The following is a 27,601-nucleotide window of genomic DNA, read 5'->3' on the forward strand; positions in this document are numbered from 1 at the left end:
TTAGTCACAGCCCCTCTCGTCCAGGGTGTGACAATTGGGCATCTCATTCCCCCCTGAATCTTCCAAAGACTTATCGTCCTCATCTGCGTCAATGTCCTTAATGTGTTGGCATTGACTGATCTCATCACAGTAGTCTTCGCGGAGGCTATTCAAGTCAACATCCTTCATAGGTTGGTATTGACTGATCTCATCACTGCAGTCTTCGTGGAGGCTATAGAGGTTCACACCACTACTCATGCTCTTATCTGAGTCACGAGGGAGCTCTTCAAAGAACTCTTCATAGCTCTTCAAACTATTTGATTGTTGGCACCTTGCCATGACTCCTGTTTCACTGACGTTTTTCCTACATCTACCATCGACTGTAGACAGTAGTTCCTTTACCATCACATCAGAACATTTCTCCCTACAAAGTCTTTTCGTTTTCAGGTGCTTCTTCAAATCAGTATGGAACATAAAACTCTTCGGACACGCCGGGCACTTGATGGGGCCATCGTAGTGTTTTAACATGTGCCTTCGCATGTCACATGTCTTCGAAGTTGTTTTCCCACAAACATGGCACTTTCTGGAACAGTCTTTTGTGTGTCCTTTCAGATCATGTGGGAACTGGAAAGTGTCCCCACAGTGAGGACACTTGTATTCACCCGGGTTGGATTGATCAATCTCCTTCATGGGTTGGTATTGACTGACGTCCTGACTGTAGTCTTCATGGAGGCTATTCAGGTTAACGTCGCTGCTCATGCTGATGTCGGAGTCATGAGAGAGCTCTTCAAAGAACTCTTCAAAGCTCTTCAAGCCCAACACAGGCCCGATCGTTGAAGGCCCACCTGTGTTGCTCGAGCTTGGTTGTTGGCACCTTGTCATGACACCTGTTTCACGAAAAAAACGACTAGATCTACCATCTACGGAAGACAGTGAATCCTTCGCCATCACATCAGAACATTTCTGCCGACAAAGTATTTTTATTTTCAGGTGCGTCTTCAAATCAGTATGGAATATAAACGTCCTTGGACACACCGGGCACTTGATGGGGCCATTGTTGTTGTGTTTTAACATGTGCCTTCGCATATCCAGCATTCGAGCAGTAGTTTTCCCACACACATGGCACTTTCTAGAACAGTCTTTTGTGTGTCCTTTCTGATCATGTGGGAGCTGGAAAGTGTCCCCACAGTAAGGACACTTGTACTCACCAGGGACAGATTTGAGGTGGAGCCCGGTAGTAATTACTTCATCAGAACATTTCTCCCTGCAAGATCTTTTTGATCTCAGGTGCGATCTCAAATCAGCATTGGATATAAAAGTCTTTGGACACGCAGAACACTTGTATGCTCCATCGTTGAAGTGAAGTAGAAGGTGCCTTCGCAAACCCAGCATACGAGTAGTTATTTTCCCGCACACATGGCACTTTATGGAGCAGTCTTGTGTGTCTCCTTTCACATGTTGTTTTAGGTCTCCTTGCAGATCACTATTTTTTTTCAATTCAGTTTTTTGCTGGACACTTTCTCCACAGTAGTCATCCCCATTGTCCTCGCCGTTCTCGTTATTGTTCCCTCCATCCTCAGTCGTCTTCTCCTCACAGCTACTCTTCTGGTGTTCCTCTAAATCCTCACTGGATTCAAAGTCTATCCCACACTGGGTGCATTGATGTGACATCTGCTCAATGTGAGATCGCATGTGTCTTGTCAAGCCCAGTGTGTCAGTGAAAGTCTTGCCACAGAAAGAGCATGCTTTGACACGTTGGCTTCTTTTGTGAGAGCTGTTGGATGGCTCAGGAGTTAGAGAGTCCTGAGGTACACTCTCTGAGCTTTCTTTTCTGTTCTGCCCTTCTGCCATATGTCCTCTGTGCTGCTCTGAGCGAAAGCTTCTTTTGTGAGAGCTCTTGGATGGCTCAGGAGTTAGAGAGTCCTGAGGTACACTCTCTGAGCGTTCCTCTCTGTTCTGCCCTTCGGCCATATGACCACTGTGCTCCTCTGAGTGAAAGTTCTGTATGGGCTGTTGCAATTCCTCCTCCCTCTTATGAGATGATGGACACTGAGGAGAAGGACGGACTCCACCTAGTGTTGAAAAGAGAGAAGTGAACAAGACATCTCCATATTGACATGAACTCAAACGAAGTCAAAGAGAACAGCTTAGTGCTTGAAGCTTAATACAGTGAAGGGATACTGAACTCTCCTCAAATAAACATCAAGAAGTAAGAAAAACGTCTAAAAATTAAAATGAACTCAGTCAGAAAACAAGACAGATCCAGTGCTTCATAACAATAGAATAGAACACATTTGAACACATCTCAATGCAGGTACGAATAGTATAAAGCGAAGCGATGCAGAAAATTCCTCAAAAAAACATCAGTGAGCTCCAAAAGTATTGGGACAGTGACAATTTTGTTGTTGTTTTGGTTTTATACTCCAGCACTTTGGATATGAAATGATACAATGACTATGAGGTTAAAGTGCAGACTGCCAGCTTTAATTTGAGGGTATTTTCATCCATATCGGTTGAACCGTTTAGAAATTACAGCACTTTTTGTACATAGTCCTATTTTAAGGGACCAAAAGTATTGGGACAAATTCACTTATATGTGTATTAAATAATTAAAAAGTGAAGTATTTGGTCCCATGTTCATAACACGCATTGAGTTTATACATGCATTTGCTGTTTGTTTTGGGAAGTGTTTCAGATTATTTTGTGCCCAATTGAAATGAATGGTAAATAATGTATTGTGTCATTTTGGAGTCTATTTTATTGTAAATAACAATGGAATATGTTTCTGAACACTTCTACATCAATGTGGATGCTACTAGGGTTGGGGCAGTATCCAGATGTCCACATCGTCATACTCAGTGGTGGTTCTAGCTTGTATAGCTCCCTGGGCGAGCCCCCCCCAACAAAAACATAAAGCACCATTCCGCACTAACTGTCATTTTTATTACGACATTTGGAACAACACAAATAATAAACATTTAAAACGATATAAATATAAAAATATATTTAAAAATAAGACTCAGAAATATCAAAAAGAAGTAACAAAGACAAATAGAAACAAATTGTAGTATATAAATACAAATAAAAAAATAATTGAATTATTACACTATTACCCTAACAAAAAACACACAAATAAAACTAAATTGCACAAATCCTATATCACACAAATACACAAATGGAATAACACACTTATAAAGAAGAGAACCTGATTATTACACTATTGCACTTCAAACAAGAAACACACAAACTAAATTGCACAACCTATCACGTTACTAATTGCATTAGTACTATTCAAAGTTAGAGGTTTGCTATTTGATAGATTCCCCCTCGCTCCCCCTACCTCAGGCTCTCAATGGGGAGACCTGAGGTCAACCTGCCCCTGTCCCCCTCCACATCTCGTACTTCTGAGTGGGAGACCTTCCAGGCAGTAGCCTGCCTAGCTCACAAACTAGAATCAGGGCACCCACTCCGACAAGGTTAATTGACCCACAGTCCCACATGGTGACATGACATCATTGACGTGCAAATGAGCGATAGAAAACCGACTGTGCAAATGTCACCATTCCAAATGTATTTAATATAAATATATTTATTTATTTATTTTGTATTTTTTTTATGGTGCGGGCGCCCCATACAGCCACCGGCAAGATGCTGCCCTGGGCTGCTGCCTAAATCCGCCACTGGTCATACCATCCTTCTCTCATCCTGGGATTTATATTATTACCAGTTTAGTACACAAGGGGCGCCAAAGCATGCTAAAAAGACCATTGGGCGTCTGTTACCAGAATGCTAACAAAATTAGCACAAGTAATAGCGAATGTCCATAGAGGCTGCTAGCTAAATATGATGAGAGCAAACAAGAGACATTGCGCAAATGAACATGCTTGTCTGAAGGAAGAACTGTCTCTGAAGCAGCATGTGTACACACTGTGTCTGTATGGAGTCTGGAGTCTCTAGGGCAATAGGCCTGCCTGCTCTGCTTGGTGAAGATGGGGGAGGAGCAGACTGGCCAAGAATGGAGAGGAGAAAAAATGCAAGGAAATCAAAAGATCGCAGTGGCAGCTGTACAAAGAGCTTTGACTTCTCAAACACGGCAGAAATCTTACACAATATGATTCCTCCTTAATTCAGTAACTTACTTCGATAACTAGCAAGTTGAACTTAGGGGTCACGTTAATGCAGAATTCTAAATATTTCACAAAGGAAAAAAAGAACGCATAAGAAATCTCTTGCTGTGTTTTTGTAAATCAGATCTAAAATGCTTCTTATTGTAATTTCAGTCAATTTGAGATGAGAATTCACGAACGGGCATTCTATCAGCAGACAGCACTCTGACTGATGTGTAGCTATTTTTCTCTGGTACTTTTCTCTGGTAAAATGCGAGATTAACTTTAGGAAATGTAGCTGGCTACATTCTTTCTGTGATAAACATTAGAAATATGACGGCCATGCATCGTTTTTGCAAAAAATGCTTTTTCATTGCAAGCTCATTTACTCATATGGCTGCAAACCAAATAGCATTGCACTTCTGTTGTCATCCGTTGAAAATGAAGCTATTTTCTGCCAAATGTGATGCACTAATATATTTTCTGTGAAGGAAAACTATAGTTGAACGTGCCTGATCACTCTGTTGACTTTCAAGATGAAAAGCGACCCTGTCAATACACAGCTGGACTCACCAGCTCCCGCTTTCTCCTGTTGTGCTATTTACAAACAAACACGTAACTGGCTCAACTGTTCATGGGGAACTATGATAAGCTTCATAATGTAAAATAATGTGACCTGGGAAATGAAGAACGCAATCTGCTAACGTATTGCACAAGTTGACCTGCAGGTATGGACTTAAAAAGTGTCTGCAAATATGAAAATGTATTTTTTTAAGTTTCAACGGTATTAAAAAAAAAACATCCCGTGGCTATTTCCAAATACCACGGTAAACGCTATATATGGTATACCGCCCAAGCCTAGCTGCCATGATTACGGATAATCTTGAATGAATCTTGAATAATGATGAATGAGAACGTTACAGACGCACAAATTTCATACCCCCCCCAAAAAATGCTAACCTCCCCTGTTATTGTAATGGTGAGAGGCTAGCATGTCTTTGGGGTATGATATAAAATGCTAACCTCCCCTGTTATTGTAATGGTGAGAGGTTAGCATGTCTTGGGTGTATGATATAAAATGCTAACCTCCCCTGTTATTGTAATGGTGAGAGGCTAGCATGTCTTTGGGGTATGATATAAAATGCTAACCTCCCATGTTATTGTAATGGTGAGAGGTTAGCATGTCTTGGGTGTATGATATAAAATGCTAACCTCCCCTGTTATTGTAATGGTGAGAGGTTAGCATTGCTTGGGTGTATGATATAAAATGCTAACCTCCCCTGTTATTGTAATGGTGAGAGGTTAGCATGTCTTGGGTGTATGATATAAAATGCTAACCTCCCCTGTTATTGTAATGGTGAGAGGTTAGCATTGCTTGGGTGTATGATATAAAATGCTAACCTCCCCTGTTAATGTAATGGTGAGAGGCTAGCATGTCTTGGGTGTATGATATAAAATGCTAACCTCCCCTGTTAATGTAATGGTGAGAGGCTAGCATGTCTTTGGGGTATTATATTTGTGCCTCTGTCACTTTCTCACTTCATTCAGGATTATCCGTAATCATTGGAACATCCACATTAATGTAGACGTTTTTAGAAACATATTATATTCTTATTTACAATAAAAGTGACTCCAAAATGACCCAATACACTATTTACCATTCATTTCTATTGGGCACAAAATCATCTGAAACACAACTGAAACAAACAGCAAATGTATCCAACAGATTTGTAGTCACAAGCTTGATGTAGTCATTGTGTGCTATGAATATAGGACCAAATACTACACTTTTTACTACACATAAGTGAATCTGTCCCGATACTTTTGGTCCCCTAAAATGGGCCACTATGTACAAAAAAAGGTTGTTATTTCTATATTGTTCAATCGATATAGATTGATTTAAAAATCAAATTCAAGCGGACACTCTACACTTTAACCTCATAGTGGTACCACTGTACCATTTCAAATCCAAAGTGCTGGAGTACAGAGACAAAAAAAAATACAAAAACTGTGTCACTGTCCCAATACTTTTGGAGCTCCCTGTAGATGCAGGGAAAGTGTTTACTGAACTCGCATGGGTATGATAAGCACTAGGCATGAATAGCATGGACGTTTAGGTATAGGAACCATTTTCTCCGCATCTTTAATGCTGTCATTTACAGTTTGTAATTTATTTCAGAAGTTCTGCATGAGGAGCTCAACGTTCAGTGTTCTAAACACTAAGGAACACTCCTTACCAGAATCATTGACAGTGGTCCTTTCATTGACAGAGGTCCAAAGTTCTTTATCTGATGGTTCAGCATCTTCCCTGAGGACAGACCAAAATGAAAGTCAGGTATGATTTTCAATGGGTAAGTTCACTGCCAAGATCCTACAGTGCAAAAAGTGAAATCTAAGCAAGCCATAATATCTTATATTGAGTGATAAGCTAAATTATATAACGTCATTGGCCAATAATTTGGCTTATGTTAACCAAAAAAAAGGCATAATAGAAGTAATTTCTCTCATTTCAATATTTTTTTACCTTTAATAACATTTACGTTTTTAGCAGACGCTCTTATCCAGCGAGACTTACAGTTGTGAGTGCATACTTGTTCAGATTTGTTTTCTTTTTTGTACGGGTCCCCCGTGGGTAATGAACCCACAAGCACCATGCTCTACCCAACTGAGCCACACAGGACCGTATCTTGTATTAAGCCTTTTTTAAAGTTAAAATAAGCTAAATGATCTGCCAATGACGTTAAATAATTTAGCTTGGTAGAGAAAAACGAATAAAAAAATGTAAGTGAATTATCCCTCAATATATTATAGCTTGCTTTCGATTTCACTTCCGGCAGCGTAGCCACCACTGTAGCGACATTCAAATCTGTTTTTCATCCTTCCCCTAATACCCCTCGAATCAGGGACCGATTCAGTCCTCTCTGTACACTAGGTGACTGTATTCTCTGGTCAATCAATTATATTAATAAATCCATTTACTACCTGGGAGAAAAGAAAACCAGCAGCACTGCAGACCTTGAGGCCTGATTTTGAATACGTCTGTTCCACAGCTGACACTCACTCAGTCTCAGGTGAGTGCTCTCTTTTCACACCCTTTGCCTCGGTCTTCTCATTTCTGACACCACGTCCTCTTCTCTCTTTCCTCTTTCTGCCTCTTCTTTTCTGTCCTTGGGAACCCGTTGCCTCAGCCTGCAGTTTCCCTCTCTGTATACAATATATATGATAGTCATAAAAATGCACAGTCTGACTCAAAGCCATGCCTTTTCATATGTTTTCTTTAATGAATTTAAATGTATCACACCTATGTAAAACTTCAAAACAAGGCGGATAAACATGTCGATAATACTAGATAGATAATACTAGACGGCGTAGACACTTATCCAAAGTAACTTACAGTATACAGTGACATCACATGATATTAACGTGTTATAAAAGTGATATAAAAGTGGACACTTAATGATAGCGAGGGAGAGAAAGGGGAAAGATATAGTTGTCACATTTTTACATGAAGTAAAAACAAAAAACAAACAACAAAAGTAATGTCATTTCAGCCCAGTCCAAAGGCAACACAGAGTTTGCCCCCCAGGTGGGGACAAAACTCACTCTGTCACAATGGTGCCGTGACTCAAGATTACAAATCGGCTGTAGCAGACTAATAGGGAGTGAGAGTAGTGGGTGTGGAACTAGCAGGCTGGAATTGGTAGCCGTCATGGGGTGATGTCACCCGCGCCGAGATCTCACGGCAACTATTTCTCATTGAGTAACAAGCTCCGTCTGTCAGCACGGTTGACTTCGGTGCCAAGGGTTGTGTACAGAGAGAGGATGAGATGGAACTCACTCGGTTACAGCAACATGTTGGTGCTCCATTTGCCTTCCAATCTGGGCCCATATTCCTAATGCTTCTCAGAGTCGGAATGCTGATCTAGGATCAGCTCCTCTTAGTTATTCTGATCTGAAAGGAAAAACCTATTCTAGATCCCTTCTACTCTGAGACACTTTGTGAATACAGCCCCAGGTTTAGGAGAGCTATGGCCATACAATACAATTAAATATAGGGAAAGTGGTAGGAAGTTGTTGCCGTCCATCATTTTCTTAAAACCTCAAATTGCAGTGCCTTTAGTATTGTCGTATCTATTGTTGATACCGGTATCACCTGTATCTCGTTCTTCACTTCTCCGCTCGTCTCTGATTGAGAATCCTGGAGAGGGCATGCCTCAGTGTGGGACACCTGCTCCTCTGTTAAGCATTCGGTTGAGTTTGGTTCTTTGTCATTGGCCATCTCATTTCCCCCTGAATCATCCACAGACCTTCTGTCCTCCACTGGGTCAACGTCCTTAACGGGTGGGTATTGACTGATCTCAGCCTGACTGTAGTCTTCATGGAGGGTATTCAAGTCAACGTCCTTAACGGGTGGGTAATGACTGATCTCGTCACTGTAGTCTTCAGTGGTCATGATGGAGTCTTCGTGGAGGCAATTCAGGTCAACATCCTTCATGGGTTGGTATTGACTGATCTCGTCACTGTAGTCTTCGTCGAGGCTATTCAGGCTATTCAGGTTCACTTCACTACTTATGCTGTTATCGGACTGCTGCAAGTCATGAGAGAATTCTTCAAAGAACTCTTCAATGCTCTTCAAAGGCCTGGCTGTGTTGTTAGAGCTTGGTTGTTGGCACCTTGTCATGACTCCTGCTTCATTAACATTTTCCCTACATTTACCATCTGCTGAAGAGAGTAATTCATTCATCATTACATCAGAACATTTCTCCCGACAAAGTTTTTTTGTTTTTAGGTGCATCTTCAAATCAGTATGGGATATAAAAGTCCTTGGACACACCGGGCACTTGTATGGGCCATTGTTGTTGTGCTTTAACATGTGCCTTCGCATATCCAGCATTCGAGCAGTAGTTTTCCCACACACATGGCACTTTCTGGAACAGTCTTTTGTGTGTCCTCTCAGATCATCTGGGAGCTGGAAAGTGTCCCCACAGTAAGGACACTTGTACTCACCAGGGACAGATTTGAGGTGGTGCCCGGTAGTAATTACTTCATCAGAACATTTCTCCCTGCAAGATCTTTTTGATCTCAGGTGCGATCTCAAATCAGCATTGGATATAAAAGTCTTTGGACACGCAGAACACTTGTATGCTCCATTGTTGAAGTGAATTAGAAGGTGCCTTCGCAAACCCAGCATACGAGTAGTTATTTTCCCGCACACATGGCACTTTATGGAGCAGTCTTGTGTGTCTCCTTTCACATGTTGTTTTAGGTCTCCTTGCAGATCAGATTTTTTGTCTCCTTCCAGATCAGGTTTTTTGTCTCCTTCCAGATCAGGTTTTATGTCTGCTTCCAGATCAGTTTTTTTGTCTCCTTTCAGATCAGGTTTTTTGTCTCCTTTCAGATCAGGTTTTTTGTCTCCTTCCAGATCAGGTTTTTTGTCCCCTTTCAGATCAGGTGTTTTGTCCCCTTTCAGATCAGGTTTTTTGTCTCCTTCCAGATCAGGTTTTTTGTCTCCTTTCAGATCAGGTTTTTTGTCTCCTTTCAGATCAGGTTTTTTGTCTCCTTTCAGATCAGGTTTTTTGTCTCCTTTCAGATCAGGTTTTTTGTCTCCTTTCAGATCAGTGTTTTTGCCTCCTTTCAGATCAGGTTTTTTGCCTCTTTTTAGATCAGGTTTTTTTTTCAGATCAGGTTTTTGTTGTACAGTTCTCCCACAGTAGTCATCACCATTTTCCTCACTATTATCCTTTTTGTTCATCTCACAGCCATGATTCTGGTGTTCCTCTAAGTCCTCACTGAATTCGAAGTCTATCCCACACTGGGTGCATTGATGTGACATCTGCTCAATGTGAGATCGCATGTGTCTTGTCAAGCCCAGTGTGTCAGTGAAAGTCTTGCCACAGAAAGAGCATGCTTTGACGCGTTGGCTTCTTTTGTGAGAGCTGTTGGATGGCTCAGGAGTTAGAGAGTCCTGAGGTACACTCTCTGAGCGTTCCTCTCTGTTCTGCCCTTTGGCCATATGACCACTGTGCTCCTCTGAGCGTTGGCTTCTTTTGTGAGAGCTGTTGGATGGCTCAGGAGTTAGAGAGTCCTGAGGTACACTCTCTGACCGTTCCTCTCTGTTCTGCCCTTCTGCCATATGTCCTCTGTGCTGCTCTGAGCGTTGGCTTCTTTTGTGAGAGCTGTTGGATGGCTCAGGAGTTTGAGAGTCCTGAGGTACACTCTCTGACCGTTCTTTTCTGTTCTGCCCTTCTGCCATATGTCCTCTGTGCTGCTCTGAGCGAAAGCTTCTTTTGTGAGAGCTCTTGGATGGCTCAGGAGTTAGAGAGTCCTGAGGTACACTCTCTGAGCGTTCCTCTCTGTTCTGCCCTTTGGCCATATGACCACTGTGCTCCTCTGAGTGAAAGTTCTGTATGGGCTGTTGCAATTCCTCCTCCCTCTTATGAGATGATGGACAATGAGGAGAAGGACGGACTCCACCTAGTGTTGAAAAGAGAGAAGTGAGCAAGACATCTCCATATTGACATGAACTCAATCAAAGTAAAAGAGCACAAGACAGATCTGGTGCTTGATAAAAATAGAATAGACCACAGTTGAACAAAGCTCAATAAAGTGAATGGATACAGAACTTTCCTAAAATAAAGAACAAGGTACTGCAGCCTTATAGATGCAGAGGAAGTGTTTACTGAACTCGCAATGGAATGATAGGCACTTAGCTACTCTCACAGCAGAATATCATGGACATTTAGGTCTAGTAACCACTTTCTTTGCATCTTTAAGCCTGTCATTTCTAGTTTCTTCATCTTTATTCAGGAGTTTTGTATCTCTAAGGAGCTTGATGTTCACTGCTCTACACTCACTAAGGAACTTCTCTTACCAGACTCATCGACAGTGGCCCCTTTATTGACAGTGGTCCAAAGTTCATTATCTGATGGTTCGGCATCTTCCCTGAGAAGAGTCCAAATATTAAAGTCAGTTATGATTTTCAATCGTCGAGTTCATTGCCAAGGTCCTACCCAGCAAACTGAGAACATTCCCAGAACATAAAGCTAGGGTTTATAAATAACATTAGGTTAACATTCCAAACACATTGAAAATAATGTTTTTCATACGTTTTTTTGTTGTTGTTCAGAAAACGTATTAAATGAAATACCCATGGAATGTTCTAACATTCACTAAAATGTTGTGCACAACATCTGTAACAACCACCACAGAACATTCCCCAAACGTTCTCCAGGTTATGTAATAACAAAATGTATCAGTAATGTTTTTCAGAACATAGTGGGTCAGCAAAATAGAAGAGCAACGTTCTGGGAACGTTTTTGCAACAGCAGGCAAATATTTTATACAAACATTGTATAATCATTAGTACAACTGGACAATTTTTGTGTTATGAGAACATTTGTGGCAACCTAACAAATATTCTGGGAACTTTCATAGAACCAATTTTGGTTTGCTGGGTAGCCAATACTGTAGGGGCCTTCAAATCTGGGTTTTGAGGTCTGCACCACTGTTGGCTTTCATCATTCCCCTAATACCCCTCTCAGTACACTAGGTGACTGTATTCTCTGATCAATCAATTATATTAATAAGTCAATTTACTACCTGGGAGAAAAGAAAACCAGCAGCACTGCAGACCTCGAGGCCTGGATTTGAATACGTCTGTTACACAGCTGGACACTCACTCCGTTTCAGGTGACCGCTCTCTTTTCACACCCTTTGCTTCAGTCTTCTCATTTCTGACACCACGTCCTCTCTTCCATTTTTTCTTTCTGCCTCTTCTTTTCTGTCCATCTTTTCTGTCCGTTGCCTCGGCCTGCAGCTTCCCTCTCCTTATGATCAGCTTTAGCGAGGTCTTGGGCAATGACATATCGCTAATGTCAAGCGTATGTACTCCAACCTTTTCAATCTTTAATCTTGTGATACCAGGTCCCATTTTCTGTCCTTTCTTTCTGCCTCTCTTTTTCCGTACCTGGGAACTCGTCGCCTCAGCCTGCACTATCCCTCTCTTTAGGGTCAGTGTTAGTGATGACTTGGGTGGCGGCGTATCGCTTACATCCAGTGTGTCTGTTTCAATCTGCTCGTCTGCAACACCACGTCCTCGTCTCCGTTTTTTCTTTCTGCCTCTTCCTTTCGGTCCTGGGCGTCTGGTCTCAGCCTGCAGTCTCCCCCTCCTTAGAATCAGTGTTAGCAAGGACTTGGGGAACGGCATATTGCGAATGTCAAGCCTGTTCAAACGCAGTACAGGCTGACGGCGCAGACAGGCAGCTGTCAAGCGGCTGGTTTTCAGCCCGCTGCGTGTCTGAGGGCAGAGAACAGCTTCTTCTCTCCTAGTCTCTTTGATCGACTCTTTGACGATCGTCTTGCGTTTAACCATTATATCAGTGGCGTCGTCTATAGTCTCGACCTCGACCTCCACAGAAGCAGAACCAGCTGGTGGCTTTACAGTCCAGACCCTACAATCTGCCATTCGGCAGTCCCAGCTCATCTCTGGTTCATCACAGGGGAAAGGGCTTTGATATCCCTGCATGGTGGGATAGGACTGTCTCTCTGGGCCAGCTTGGTAAGAGGCACTTTCTTCCTTCACAGAGGAAGGGGAAGACAGTGAAGAGAGGATGTAGTCACCACCAGTGGACCTTAGAGCTAGAAACAAGGAGAGCATCACGAGTAAACATCAGGAATAACTATTGAGATCAATGAGAACTTTTTTTCTTCATTTCCTGCATTCCCTCCGTTCTACCCATAAATATAGAAATTCAGGCAAACAGGCAAGTCAATTATTTCCAAATCCTGTACCCCACCTACCATTGGTGTCTAACTGTTTTCCATTTTTATGGTGATGGAGGAGTGCCTGTAATGGCTCAGGGTGAGCCACAGACTGCACACACTCCTCTAAGAGAGCAGGGGCCAGGTTGAGCCACGATGCAGTCTAAGAGGTGGAGAAAGTAAAAATGGCGTTTCAAGGTCTTGACGGGAATCAAAGGCACTTTGGGCCAAATAATTACTTGAGATCCGCATGCATACTGGGTATGGTGCGCAAGCACTTGATTCTAGGTTTGTATTTGATTGCTAACAATCAATGTACAAATTCTATTAAGTAGCAGTCTACATTAAAACCACGGACAACATTTCCAACTCCAAGACGTGTTCATTATTTGTGGGATATATGTCAAGTGCAGTGAAAATGCAACATTTCGTTTTCAGTTGTATCAGAACAACCAGAAATTGTAGCAACCGGTAGCATACCGTAAACTTTTTGCATTCATCCCACTTTCACGCTGACATGTAAGTAAGTACTTGTATACTCAAACACAGAAATGCTTTCAAATGCCCATCCGTAATGCATACCTCAAATGATGTACAGTACAATAATACCTGTTTAATGTCTGGAGGAGGAAACAGTTTCTCCAGTCTGGACAGGAACTCCCACACCAGAATCTGCAGTGTTGAGTCATACTTGGGGCCAAACTCCTCTGGAAAAACATTCTAAAATACAGGACAAGCAGATGACAGTCAAAAGTACATACATACATCAATGTATGTCTCTATTAACACAAGCCTAGAAATATGGTTATTGGGTTGCTATTCATGGGGGGGGAAACGAGTTCCATTGAAATGAATGGCTCACTTGGCACCAGATTGGAATCGGAAGCAATGAAATGCAATCATTACACTTTCCCCCAGCATATTTTGACACTGGCCGTGTCCAAAATCTGTCTCGCCTACTACTTACTAAAACAATATACTGTGTACTAATCATACTACATGCTAATTAGAACGTACTGTTACGTAAAAACGAATGCAGTAAGCAACAAATATCAACGTACCAGGCGTATTCATACTGAGAAAACCTCATCTAATGTTCGATTGAGTCGATTCCTGCCGTTGGTTCATTTTGATACAGCGCATCACCTTATCTTGATTATCTTCCTCAATCGTGTGCAGCGAATTCTACTAGACAAAAAGCCGCAATGAGTATGACATCCTGGTGTTTTAAAATATACTACATTTTTCGAACACCTGACCTAGGTTCTGGTTTCAATGGCGGACACGCCACGGCCTACGTCACAACCTTATCCGCTTAAATGAAATAGAAAACATTAACTAGCAAGATGGAGATCACAGAGGTTATTTTTAATGAGTGCATTTCGCAAGTGTAAAGGTAATGTACCAAAAACACTTAGCAATGAGGCCTCCCTAGTGCACTCGCGATGGCCGATGCTTCATTTTGCACGCTTTGGATTTACAAAGTTATACCTGCAGAAAGCTGACCATCCTCTCTTTTAATATGGACAACTAGTTGTTTCCAAAGCAGTTTTTTACCCCAGTAATTTCATTTTGAAATGTTATACACTCACGGGGGGTGGGGGGTGAGAACATTACAGAACTCACTCATTACAGCAGCCGGCTCCAGAGAAACAGGAAGGTACAGCGGCAAGGCAGACCATTTTATTACAGGAATCATGTGGATTATGCAATTTACTGTTGATCAAATTCATGGTTTTATCCGCCCCAAATATAGGACGTTTTGATTGAGGTGACCAGGTAGAATGTGAAGCTCGCAGCAGTTTCATTCCAAGTGCCAATGCCGTTTAGCAAACTCCAGGGGACTCATTTATCAATATTACGTCGTAACTATTCTAAAACAATACATACGGAAGGAATTTAGAATATTCGTATGCATAGTGATTTATCAAACAATCCTACGAGCGTCATACACACACACACACAGGTGGTCGATTACCATTGTTTTCAGCCCCAGTGCTTGTGCACAACCTTTGCCATTTGCATTTTGAAACTCCCATAGTTAACCATTATATGATGAGAATCATCCCTTTAAAGCCCGTTGTGAATATACAACCCCGTACCCTGAAATACAAATGGCTCAACCACAAAAATATTTCTGTTGCTGTTGATCCAAGACTGTAATAAAAGCTGCTAGTGTTAGAGGTTGAGTGCAACCAAAACATTTTACTTGGCTCGCTCAGTTTTGGCTTGACCAGGAAAAGTACAAACATAGTGTGGGAGAAAGTAGGAATATCAGTGAATGCTGCCTCTTCAGAATGTCGGTCAGCAGTGGAGAAAAAGTAAAGTGGTTTGATCGTAAGTTAAATGCCAAAAAGGCACTAATAGGCACGAGTAGTGCCTTAGGCCCAGTACATTACTGGGGCCAAGCTTCCTGCCATCCAGCACCTCTATACCAGGCGGTGTCAGAGGAAGGCCCGGAAATGTTCAAAGACTTCAGACACCCTAGTCATAGACTGTTCTCTCTGCTACCGCACGTCAAGCTGTAACGGAGCGACATGTCTAGGTCCAAGAGGCTTCTAAACAGCTTCTACCCCCCAAGCCATAAGACTCCTGAACATCTAATCAAATGGCTACCCAGACTATTTGCATTGCTGCTACTCTCTGTTATTATCATCTATGCATAGTCACTTTAATAACTCTACCCACATGCACATATTACCTCAATTACCAAGACTAACCTGTACCCCCGCACATTGACTCTGTACCGGTACCCCCCTGTATATAGCCTCACTCGTGTTATTTTACTGCTGCTCTTTAATTATTTGTTACTTTTATTTCACATTTTTTTGTAGGCGTTTTTCTTAAAACTGCATTGTTAGATAAGGGCTTGAAAGTAAGCGTTTCACTGTAAGGTCTACTACGCCTGTTGTAGTCAGCGCATGTGACAAATAACATTTTATTTGAGTGAGATGAGCCTCTCTCCTCTAGAACTAAGAATTGCCGGCATCATACGAGATACGGCAGTGGTTCCCAACCCATTTCCGGTTACTGTACCACCAACTGAATTTTGCTCTGCCCGGTGTACCCCTGAAGTACCCCCTAATGTGCATTTTACCAGTAAGTCTATGGTCACATGAATCTTCTCTAGTACCCCCCCAATGGATTGATCAAGTACCCCCAGGGCTCCTAGTACCCCTGGTTAGAACCACTACTGTAAGGGATACTACTGGGGGCCATCGCAAGTTCAGGTTGAAGGTAAGGATACAGCATATCAATTTCATTCAATTCGTATTTATTGATCACGATATTGAAAACAAATTGTTTTTTCGTTGTCCTGTGTTTAAAACAAATAATTGTAGGCTAATGATTCGGAACAAAATGAATCAAACAATAACACGACAATGTCATTAATACACATAAAAGAGCGTCTATTGCAGAGAGTGACTCGCAGAGATCCAGTCCCCGTGCCACCCAGGGGGAGTTATCTGGTGACAGTGCCAACCAGGGGAAGTCAACTCGTGCCAGTGCCACATCAAGTCGGGAACCAACGGTGCCGACTGACACGGTCCTGAAAAAACAAGACGAGATCAATAACTCCACCCTCTAAATAAACAATCAATTGAGTGAGGCATTGAATAACATAAATGATTCACTAAAGCAACTGGTCACATGTGCAAATCCAACGTTCAATGGATTTTAAAAATTCATCTAAACTACAAAATGTAATTTATGCATAGGGTCGTCAGTTCGGTCCACCTGCTGTAGAGGGAGGCCAGGCTTGATGGACATATTTTGGAGCACACTACAAGCCATTACAATATGGCAAAGCCTTTTCTGGTCAATATCGGGGCGGCAGGGTAGCCTAGTGGTCTGAGCGTTGGACTAGTAACCGAAAGGTTGCAAGATCGAATCCCCGAGCTGACAAGGTAAAAAAATATGTCGTTCTGCCCCTGAACAAGGCAGTTAACCCGCTGTTCCTAGGCCGTCATCGACAATAAGAATTTTTTCTTAACTGACTTGCCTAGGTAAAATTAAAAATGTAAAAATATTCCACTGCGCCCCTACCACAGAAGACAAGCACAGGCACAACCCTTGAGCATGCCAATTGTGCGCAGGCCCTCTCCTGTGCCGTCATCAGTGGGGTAGGAAATTAACACCGCCAAATGAGGGTAGATTTTGTCTTTGGCGGTTAAGAAAGTATATTTCACAGGCCACGTTGGCGGGTGGTCACACAGTTTTATTATTTTTATCCAAAGCCCACATGTAGAAGGCTACTAAAGTGTGCTTTGGCTCTTGGCCAGTTACATTGTTTTGTTCACATGCCAGGTTGTTTTTCAATGTTCATTTGCTGCAACTGTCTGCTGCTGGGAAGACATCTCGCAGTCTGAGATTTGTTTTTAAATCAAGTTACCACAGTAGCAGCCTGTTCCTTGAAAGGCCAGCTGAAACATTGTTGTCTCATCTAATGATTGTGCTTGACTAAGAATGGATCACTACCAAAAACTTCTATTCATTAACTTTTAGTCTAAGATTTCTACTTGGGAGCACATCATGTACTTGTGAAAAATGTCAGCGTAGAGCCCTGAGCTATGATAATAAATAAGTCGTATCACTCAGCATTTTGTGGCAGGGCAGGCACTTTGTTGATTCTTGATGTTCAGTTGTAGACGTTCTTGATGTTCTTGTTCTTTATCATTGGATCTAAATGATTTATTTTAAACATACATTGGTTAAAGTCATAAAAATGAAATGAAGCAATACCCCATTACGTCTTACTAGTAGTACATGTATTGCCTTTGAAACATTAGAAAGCGTGCTCATCCATGTTTTTGTGATTTTCTTTGGTGTAATTATGGAAAAAACATATTTTGTCTGATAAAAAAAATCTGATTGGCTGGTAGATTTGTTTTCATATACCTGCCACAGTGGCTGGTGGACCAAAAAGTTAATTTCCCACCCTTGTCATCAGCCAGGGTTTTAACAGATAACCTGTCTCCTACAAAGAGAGAGAACCATTAGGACAAATCAAGTTGCTTTAGCAATGTCAAATATACTTCATATGAGTAGGCAACACTCACCAATAAGCCATCCATCCTCAACAGCTCCCTCCTGTAAGCGAAGGCCATCATTGCTGTTCTGCAGAATGAGCGAGTCGTGTGTTCCACCTGGCCACCACATTCAGTAGCGTCTTTTGGGCATCACATATGACATTCATTGAGCGGAAATCTTTTCTGTTCATATTTGAACCCGTTTTGGGATGGTGCTTTTATCGAGATGTGGGTATCATCTATTGCTCTGATCGTATTTGAACCCGTTTTGGGATGGTGCTTTTATCGAGATGTGGGTATCATCTATTGCTCTGATCGTATTTGAACCCGTTTTGGGATGGTGCTTTTATCGAGATGTGGGTATCATCTATTGCTCTGATCGTATTTGAACCCGTTTTGGGATGGTGCTTTTATCGAGATGTGGGTATCATCTATTGCTCTGATCGTATTTGAACCCGTTGATGGAAAACAAACCCCTCTTGACTTCAACCTTTTGTGCGACAGTGTATGGAAATTGGATGCAACTGTAACCCTTGCTGATGATTACATCCAAAACAGCTGGCATGAATCAGCTCATCTAGGGTTGTGAGATGCCAAACCAATGGCAAGCTCCAGCTGAAAAATGCTGTTGCCAAAAACCAGAGTGGATAGCACTTGGATGTGCACCGGAATGGCATGGGTTTTATTTGTTTGCCTTTCTAAAGTAGGTATTAAATCTGGGCAGAAATCCAATAATATTGGCTTTGGGAAATGAAATCTGTAATTCCTGCAACAACAAAAAAAGTCCCACCCGCCTAAAAACACGCTCTCTGCGAAATGCAGCATGTGACACATTTTCCAATAGAGCGAGATCAGCCATTTTCCATTCGATTCCCCATTATCTCAGTCTTTTATAGTATTTCAACAATGGTTTCACATGTCCCTCTAATTTGACAATTTATTGTACTTTATATGGATTACTATCGTAACAAATGTGGTCAAATTATATTAAACAAAAATATGTATAGAGCACACAGATTAGTTTCCCTGAGTTTGTATCTGACAGTTTGGGCAGAAATTCTTTGGATATGCAAACCCAGTCTAATAAGCTTTCTGGGTGGCTGGTCTCAGACGATCCCGCAGGTGAAGAAGTCGGATGTGGAGTTCCTGGGATGGCGTGGTTATATGTGGTCTGCGGTTGTAAGGCCAGTTGAACGTACTGCCAAATTCTCTAAAACGACATTGGAAGTGGCTTATGGTAGAGATATTAACATAAAATGATCTGGCAACAGCTCTGGTCGACATTCATGCAGTCAGTATGTCAATTGCATGCTCTCTCAAAACGTGAAACATCTGTAGTATTGTGTTGTGACAAAACTGCACATTTTAGAGTTGCCTTGTGTCGCCAGCACAAGGTGCACCTGTGTAATGATCATGCTATTTACCCTGTAAGTAGACTATGGACAAGGTAAACCAATGTCACTTTCCCTTTAATTGTTGCCCTAATAGTGGTAAGTGAAACCAATGCCTGATTTATGAAGGTCAACACCCTCTTTTTGTTTGTGAGTTCTTTGCCTTTTCCCATGGTGATGGATGACAAAGGGACTTTACCTGTTACCTCATTTTTATACCACAGTGAAAAAAGGGAGCCATGGAAGGCCACAACACAGTTCCTTAAGGTGAGATTAACTTTAAAAAGTAGAATGTTAATGCAGATTTTATGCACAAGCTTCTGAAGCTAAGATATGATACAGCAATATCTATTACATCCACATGTTACGGATATCATAAATGACACTGACAAGGAAAAGAGAGAAAAACAATAAGTCTTGTAGTCGAGTCACTAAACCTCGACTCCCGAGTCCAAGTGCTCAGGTCAGTAGGTCTGAGTTTACAAGCTTCTCTTCTAGTTGTCTGTTACATATTTGACATTGCGCCACTCACTTTGCAACAGCTGCTGGAAAAACATTTCAAAGCAAAACAAATGATTCAGGGTTCTTTAGATTTGGCTCGGATTTGGTAGAATAAATCTGCCCAGCAACAACTACTGGCGGGAAGATTTTCATGTGAGCATTGAAGTAACGCAAAGATTTTCCTCCCTGCCCAATGGTCATAATTGCCTGCAATATGCAATAGCCTATGAAACTAATTAAGTCATTCAGGTTCACACACATTTTATTTTAACAATGTTGAATAGTTGTGTCAAATCAATAAGGATATTTTGAAGGGATGAATGGTCTCCATATGGAATTGGCTATTGCGCCTGTCAGATTGATGAGATTATTATTTGCAATAATTGTAACAGCTTCTCAGCTACATTTTTGTAATCGCCCACTGATATTTGTGGATGTTTTTTTTTTATTGCAGAGTGAAAACTAAAGGGAGACTTGTCAGAAGAAACCTGGGTAGGGGATGCAGGGGGGAAATTGAGAGAGTACATGACAAATAAAAACAACTTTTTTTCTCTAGGAGAGAGAGAAACAAATAGCTCGACTGTTGTTTTACAATTAAACTCAATACTATTGTTTTCAATTTCGTAAAGCAGTTTGTGTTTCTTAACCAGGTGTGGCTACCCAATGAGGAAGGGCCCCTTGGGTTGTGCTGTGGTGGAGATCTTTGTGGGCTATACTCAGCCTTGTCTCAGGATGGTAAGTTGGTGGTTGAAGATATCCCTCTAGTGGTGTGGGGGCTGTGCTTTGGCAAAGTGGGTGGGGTTATATCCTTCCTGTTTGGCCCTGTCCGGGGGTGTCCTCGGATGGGGCCACAGTGTCTCCTGACCCCTCCTGTCTCAGCCTCCAATATTTATGCTGCAGTAGTCTGTGTCGGGGGGCTAAGGTCAGTTTGTTATATCTGGAGTACTTCTCCTGTCCTATTCGGTGTCCTGTGTGAATTTAAGTGTGCTCTCTCTAATTCTCTCTCTCTCTCTCTCGGAGGACCTGAGCCCTAGGACCATGCCTCAGGACTACCTGACATGATGACTCCTTGCTGTCCCCAGTCCACCTGGCCGTGCTGCTGCTCCAGTTTCAATTGTTCTGCCTTATTATTATTGGACCATGCTGGTCATTTATGAACATTTGAACATCTTGGCCATGTTCTGTTATAATCTCCACCCGGCACAGCCAGAAGAGGACTGGCCACCCCACATAGCCTGGTTCCTCTCTAGGTTTCTTCCTAGGTTTTGGCCTTTCTAGGGAGTTTTTCCTAGCCACCGTGCTTCTACACCTGCATTGCAGGTGTTTGGGGTTTTAGGCTGGGTTTCTGTACAGCACTTTGAGATATCAGCTGATGTACGAAGGGCTATATAAATACATTTTATTTTATTTGGCTACCCAATAAGCACTGGGTCCATTCCATCAGCCCCATTGTGACGAATGACGTTGTTTTGATAGCTACACTATATATACATAAGTATTAGTGGATTTGGCTATTTCAACCACACCTATTGCTGACAGACGTATAAAATGGAGCACATGACCATGCAATCTCTATAGACAAACATTGGCTGTAGAATGGAAGCACTCAGTGACTTTCAATGTGGCACCGTCATAGGATGCCACCTTTCCAACAAATCAGTTTGTCAAATTTTTGCCCTGCTAGAGCTGCCCCCGGTCAACTGTAAGTGCTGTTATTTTGAAGTGGAAATGTCTAGGAGCAACAACAGCTCAGCCGCAAAGTGGTAAGCCACACAAGCTCAAAGAACAGGACCTCCGATTGCTGAAGCGTGTTGCGCGTAAAAATTGTCTGTCCTCAGTTTCAACACTCATTACCGAGTTCCAAACTGCCTCTGGAAGCAACATCAGCACTTAACTATTCATCAAGAGCATCATAAAATGGGTTTCCATGGCCGAGAAGCCACACACAAGCCAAAGATCACCATGTCCAATGCCAAGCGTCGGCTGGCATTGGACTCCGGAGCAGTAGAAACGCGTTCTCTGGAGTAATGAATCATGCTTCACCATCTGGCAGTCAGATGGATGAATCTGGATTTGGTGTATGCCAGGAGAACGCTACCTGCCCCAATGCATAGTGCCAACTGTAAAGTTTGGTGGAAATTGAATAATGGTCTGGGGCTGTATTCATGGTTCAGGCAAGGCTTCTTAGTTCCAGTGAAGGGACATCTTAATGTTACAGCATACAATGACATTCTAGATGATTCTGTGCTTCCAACTTTGTGGCAACAGTTTAGGAAAGGCCCTTTCCTGTTTCAGCATGACAATGCCTCCGTGCACAAAACGAGGTCCAAACAGATATGGTTTGTCGAGATCGGTGTGGAAGAACTTGACTGGCCTGCACAGAGCCCTGACCTCAACCCCAAGAAACACCTTTGGGATGAATTGGTATAGCGACTGCGAGCAAGGCCTAAACGCTGAGTGGAAGCAAATCCCTGCAGCAATGTTCCAACATCAAGTGGAAAGCCTTCCCGGAAGAGTGGAAGCTGTTATAGCAGCAAAAGGGGGGACCTACTTCATATCAATGCCCATGATTTTGCAATGAGATATTCAACGAGCAGTTGTCCACATAGCTTTGGTCATGTCAGGCTCTACGTGGCTACGTTAGTGTCAACTATGAGTAGCTACCACAACAGATTGGACTTCTGTTAACGTTACGTCCTTGTTAACAATGGACCCTGTGTGAATTGGGTATCCCATGATCATACTACCAAATTCACACAAGGTCCATGGTGACAAACGACTAAAGGTAGCTATTTAGCTGTTATGGAAAACTGTTTGTCAACAACTGGAAAATAACTAGCTACTTCCGGGGCGGGGACAAAGTACACTGTGTACCGGTTTCATAGCTAGCTAGTTACTTCCCTCATTGTAACGTTAAAGGGTAGGTAGTATGAGTTTCTACTAGGGGTGTGCAGAACTTGTCATACTCGTATTCATAATGTTATCCGTTTTTACAGTGCCTTCGTAAAGAATTCAGACCCCTCGACTCACCCCCCCAAAAATTACATTCTAAAATTGATTAAATTTTTAAAAATGACCTCAATCCACACACAATACCCAATAATAACAAACCAAAAACAGGTTTTTAGAAAATAAAATGTAAAATACCTTATTTAAATAATTATCCAGACTCTTTGCTATGAGACTCGATATTGAGCTCAGGTGCATCCTGTTTCCATTGATCATGCTTGAGGGAGATGACCAAGAACCTGATGGTCACTCTGACAGAGCTCCAGAGTTCCTCTGTGGAGATGGGAGAACCTTCCAGAAGGACAACCATCTCTGCAGCATTCCACCAATCAGGCCTTTATGGTAAAGTGGCCAGACGGAAGTCACTCCTCAGTAAAAAGGCACATGACAGCCCGCTTGGAGTTTGCCAAAAGGCACCTAAAAGACTCTCAGACCATAAGAAACAAAAAGATGGAAGAAGCAAAGTAGAGAGATACTTGATGAAAACCTGCTTCAGAGTGCTCAGAACCCGATCGAACAACTCTGGAGAGACCTGAAAATAGTTGTCAGCGACACTCCCCATCTAACCTGAGAGGATCTGAGAGGATCTGCAGAGAATGGGAGAAACTCTCCAAATACAGGTGTGCCACGCTTGTAGCGTCATACCCAAGAAGTAGAAAAAGACAAGGGGTCTGAATACACTGTATGTTTTAGTGTTTTTGCATCTTTATTAACTTATTTCCAGATATCTTCTGAACTACCCACAATGCACTATTTCTCAACATCATATGGAGAACCAGTGCTACCTAGCTAGTTCCAGCTGGCTAACGTTAGTTACTAGCCATGCTAGCATGTAATTACATTCCAAACCAAGTGTTGGCGCTGGTGAGCTATGTACATCAACGAAAAATGTTTTTTTCCCCTGTGCTTTTGGTAGTGGTAGTCGAGCGAGAGTTCTAATAGCTTTCAGTCATTTGTAGCTAGTAGCTAGTACTGTAATACTAGTACTAGCACTGTAATACCAACAAAGACTGGGTTACTCATTTGTGGCCTAAAATGAAAAGCTAGCTTTGAAGTGGGACCGGTTTGTCTGGTTCAAGCAAGCGAATTGGAGAATGGAAACAGTGAGCACGTCTACTGCATGCCGTTCCTCATTTCACCGCAGAGGACTTTGATTGCTTAGTACAACCAGTGGAAGGCAGGATTCGGAATGAGACTGACTGAAACCAGGAACTGTGCCGAGCGTGAATGTGAAGCCTGCAACCTCTCTACATCGCTAGTGTCAGCAGTGATGGAGATAAACCAGATAAATTCAATGTGGATTTACATCACTATATCGCTATTGGATTAGCTAACTCTCCCTCGACTGGTGAAACGGATTCTCCCTCTGAAGGCCTCTCCTTGGCTCTTATTTGACTTTGGTAACTAACTCAGTCGTCAATTGATAAGTCTGCTCTCTCTACTTTTTATCTGCTGGCTTTTTTGTTGTTGTGTTCTGTGGGTCCCTGCCTGTGCTAGACTAGTTGTTCTCTGGCTTACTACTTAGCTATGTCGACCGTGGTGGTTGGCTAGCTAGGCTAGTTAGATGGTTAGGCTAGCTAGCAGGCTAAAATAAACTTCAGCTGGCTGGCTTGCTGGCTAAGATAACTGCATATACCGGTAACATTATATGATAACTGGTTAGATTTTATTGATTTAACTAGGCAAGTCAGTTAAGAACAAATCCTTATTTTACAATGACGTCTGCCCTCCCCTAACCCGGACGACGCTGGGCCAATTGTGCACTGCCCTATGGGACCCCCGATCGCGGTCGGTTGTGATACAGCCCGGGATCGAACCAGGGTCTGTAGTGACGCCTCTAACACTGAGGTGCAGTGCCTTAGACCGCTGCATTTCGCAAACTTTGGTTTACTTTAATGAAGGTGTAAGCTAGGTGTTGATTGCAACTGGCTGACTTACGCAGTGCTAATGTTATCAGGCTAGTAGGGCGAATGTTAGCAGGCTACTTGGCTAGCAAACTTAAGCTGATTTGTATCAAATTGCGTTGGGACTTTTGATGCGCATACTAATGCAAATCCATATGTTACATGTTGTTACGTTTATGCTACCTACCCTTTAACAGAAATCCCAAAAAAAGTTGATGCTAATGTAGCCACGTAGAGCAACGTAGCTATCAAAACAAGACCTTCGTCACTATGGGGCAACAATAGACCCCATGCATACTGGGTAGCCACACAGGCAAAATCAAATAGTTGACTGGTGATTATGGGGAAGCAAGAGTCGCTTGTCTGATGTGGAGCATATGATCGGAGCGGAGCGGAGCCTGCCTGTCTGCCCCACAGTCATTGCTTGCTTCAGTGCAGCTCACCAGCTGATGTGTTCCGCACCCTTCCCACTGCCAGAGAACAGAAGCCTCGCTGCTCTGCACACCCAGTGCTGCTAATATTCTGCTTATCATAGTAGCCTATTCAGTTCAAATGCAAATATAAGTCACGAGAAGGCGAGTCCAAGTCACTAATGGTCGAGTCACAAGTCCTGAAAATCGGGACTCAAGTACTACAACACTGTCAATTATAGACCAAATAAAACCTTGATGAACGTCAGCTATACTGAGAAAGTTTCAAGATCCGACGAAAGGTGCAACCTAGAAAAAACGTCATGAATGTAACATTTCCTGTCCCATTCCCCCCCTATCTTTACAAGACTGTAGAACATGCAAACAAAATCAACTTGGTTTGGATTGTTTCATTAACATCTCATCTTTTGCAACTAATACTGGGAGACAGCTATGAGTGGAAAAACAAGCTCAGTGAGCCCTGTCTAAAAGCCATGAAATATGATTGTCTGAAAAGCCTTTTTTGAGACTACTGTGTAATGGTCAGAATTCATGGAATTTCCTACTGAGAAACATATCAAATAAAGCCTGAACTCCAACATATTGACTTCAAGGATAATTATGACATGGTTTCATTTGGAAATTAACTTTATTTGTGCATGCTCAGATGAACTTTTACACGGACACAGCCACTGACCTGGAAGAAGAGTTCCCTCTCCTTTGGCTCCTCCATTAGAGTTTCAATCAGCTTCGTGAAGCTCGCCTCTGATGCTTCCACATTTGGATCTGAAACCTGCAGCAAGAATGCACAGTGGATAAATATAGCAACATAGGTTAATCCTTTACAATGTTTATCCATAATGCCATTTAGCAAATATACTTACAGCCTTACATACTGTATACTTAGTATTTTGAGGCGAATGTGGGAATAAAACCCACATTATAAACACGGTGATCCATGTTACAAGGACCACACTCCAACCAACTGAGCCATTAGAATCACGATTCCTTCTCTGAGTAGTCCTCACCTCTCCCTTATGATTGGAGACACAGCTCCTCATCCTGTTCAGGTGTGGCTGAACGGTGTCAGGGCGACACAACTCATCATCACAGCGACATAACTCTAGGACCAGCTGTCAATAAAATGAGAATAAAGTATTCATGGCAACAGGTGTGTGTGTGATCGTTGAGTTTAATGTTGAAGTAGGTTGAGGTTTCCCCTAGATACTTATCTAAGGTAAATCTTGCGTTTCCTTCAATAAAACTTCAGATTTGACAGTACACTGATCCTAGATCTGTGCCTAGCGGCAAATTCTACGTCTTTCCCTCTTGTCACCCCCACTCACCCGTGCTCTTAGTCCCAGGAGGAGTTGGACCCTCTCTCTGTAACTCATTAGCTCCGGGACTATTTCCAACACGGTGGTGGCAAACTCCTCCAGCAGCCCATAGTCCATGATGTCTCTCCGCTCGATCACCTGCCACAGAGCTGCACACACCAGCCGCAGTGGCGGAACAAAAAGACGCAGAGACGACAGAGGAAGAGGGGGACCTAGAAGAGAAGATGATGTGCATTCAAACATAACTTGAATGAAAGAGCAAGCTAGCTACTATAACTTGGGCAGTACTGTATATAATGCCCCAAGCCTTTCTGCACTTGTTCACACCCCTTTCCAGCTCTTCTAGATACAGGCAGGTGTAAACAACAGTACCCTCCCTCCATGTCAGATATATAATGAGTAACAGTGGGAGGGAACACCTTTTTGGAATAAAATTGAACCTTGATCAACGAGGAAGCCATAGAGAACCTATTAAATTATTAGAATTCCTAATTCTATGGAGGAAATGACAGTATATAACTACACACATTACACTAGGCTACACACATTACACAAAAAAAAAAACATTACTGTCTGAGCTGCACAACATTTCTAATGACGCATATTCTTGAGTTCTTATACTAATGCATGCTTTTATATCTGGTTATGGGTATTTTACTAAATTGATTATAGTTGAATTAAACACGTTCCAAGGCTCAAGCCAGGGCCCAGCTTCAGCTTCAGGCTGAAGAAGTGGGGAAGGGCTATAGTTCTGACGTGCAAAACGACTTGCCAAAATCTATAACTGACCCTTATCTTAACCTTGACCCTAACCAAATGTTTAACCAATTATCAGATTAAATATTTAATTAAGGTCCGTATATGCCACTAAATAAACCATCTTTGTTATAGCACATTTCCGCGAGAATACTGGAAAAGATGGTGGTTGGCTAGCTAGCTAGTAAGGTAGCTAGCTTGAAATTGAAGCAGCAATGCAGACTGGAACATGTCACCCATACAGTTAATTGCAATATATTAATAATTTACCCTGTTCCTCCCGGAGCGTTTGCATTTTGTGCTTTCGTAAACATTAGCTACACCAAAAACAGTGGATCTCTTCACAGATCTGTCCGTGAAAATCTTGTTTACAGCATCACACGGTGCATAGTACGACATTAATAACGCCTGTTTTTCT

At 42.3% G+C, this 27,601-nt stretch overlaps 1 protein-coding gene across 1 annotated transcript; it reads right to left on the minus strand.

Annotated features, from left to right (window-relative positions):
• Positions 1 to 27,601, minus strand: LOC112227341. Its single transcript, XM_042308350.1, has 13 exons — positions 27,454 to 27,601; positions 26,437 to 26,639; positions 26,119 to 26,223; positions 25,788 to 25,883; positions 13,455 to 13,565; positions 12,885 to 13,008; positions 11,765 to 12,722; positions 10,957 to 11,027; positions 8,239 to 10,559; positions 7,147 to 7,289; positions 6,323 to 6,393; positions 1,497 to 2,051; positions 1 to 245 (listed from the first exon to the last, which is right to left on the minus strand). Exons 1-13 carry the CDS (start codon positions 27,476 to 27,478, stop codon positions 1 to 3), a joined length of 5,028 nt encoding a protein of 1,675 aa, XP_042164284.1. The 5' UTR covers positions 27,479 to 27,601.

The sequence above is a fragment of the Oncorhynchus tshawytscha genome, linkage group LG28 (genome assembly GCF_018296145.1).
Source record: "Oncorhynchus tshawytscha isolate Ot180627B linkage group LG28, Otsh_v2.0, whole genome shotgun sequence".
Classification (NCBI taxonomy): Eukaryota; Metazoa; Chordata; class Actinopteri; order Salmoniformes; family Salmonidae; genus Oncorhynchus; species Oncorhynchus tshawytscha.

Excerpts from the sequence above, each read along its gene's own strand:
- LOC112227341 (XM_042308350.1), bottom strand. The coding sequence starts at position 27,478 with ATGCAAACGCTCCGGGAGGAACAGG. Across the intron at positions 25,884-26,118 it reads TCTCCAATCATAAGGGAGAG|GTTTCAGATCCAAATGTGGA; the intron begins GTGAGGACTACT and ends TTCTTGCTGCAG. Across the intron at positions 13,566-25,787 it reads AGAGGGAACTCTTCTTCCAG|AATGTTTTTCCAGAGGAGTT; the intron begins GTCAGTGGCTGT and ends CCTGTATTTTAG.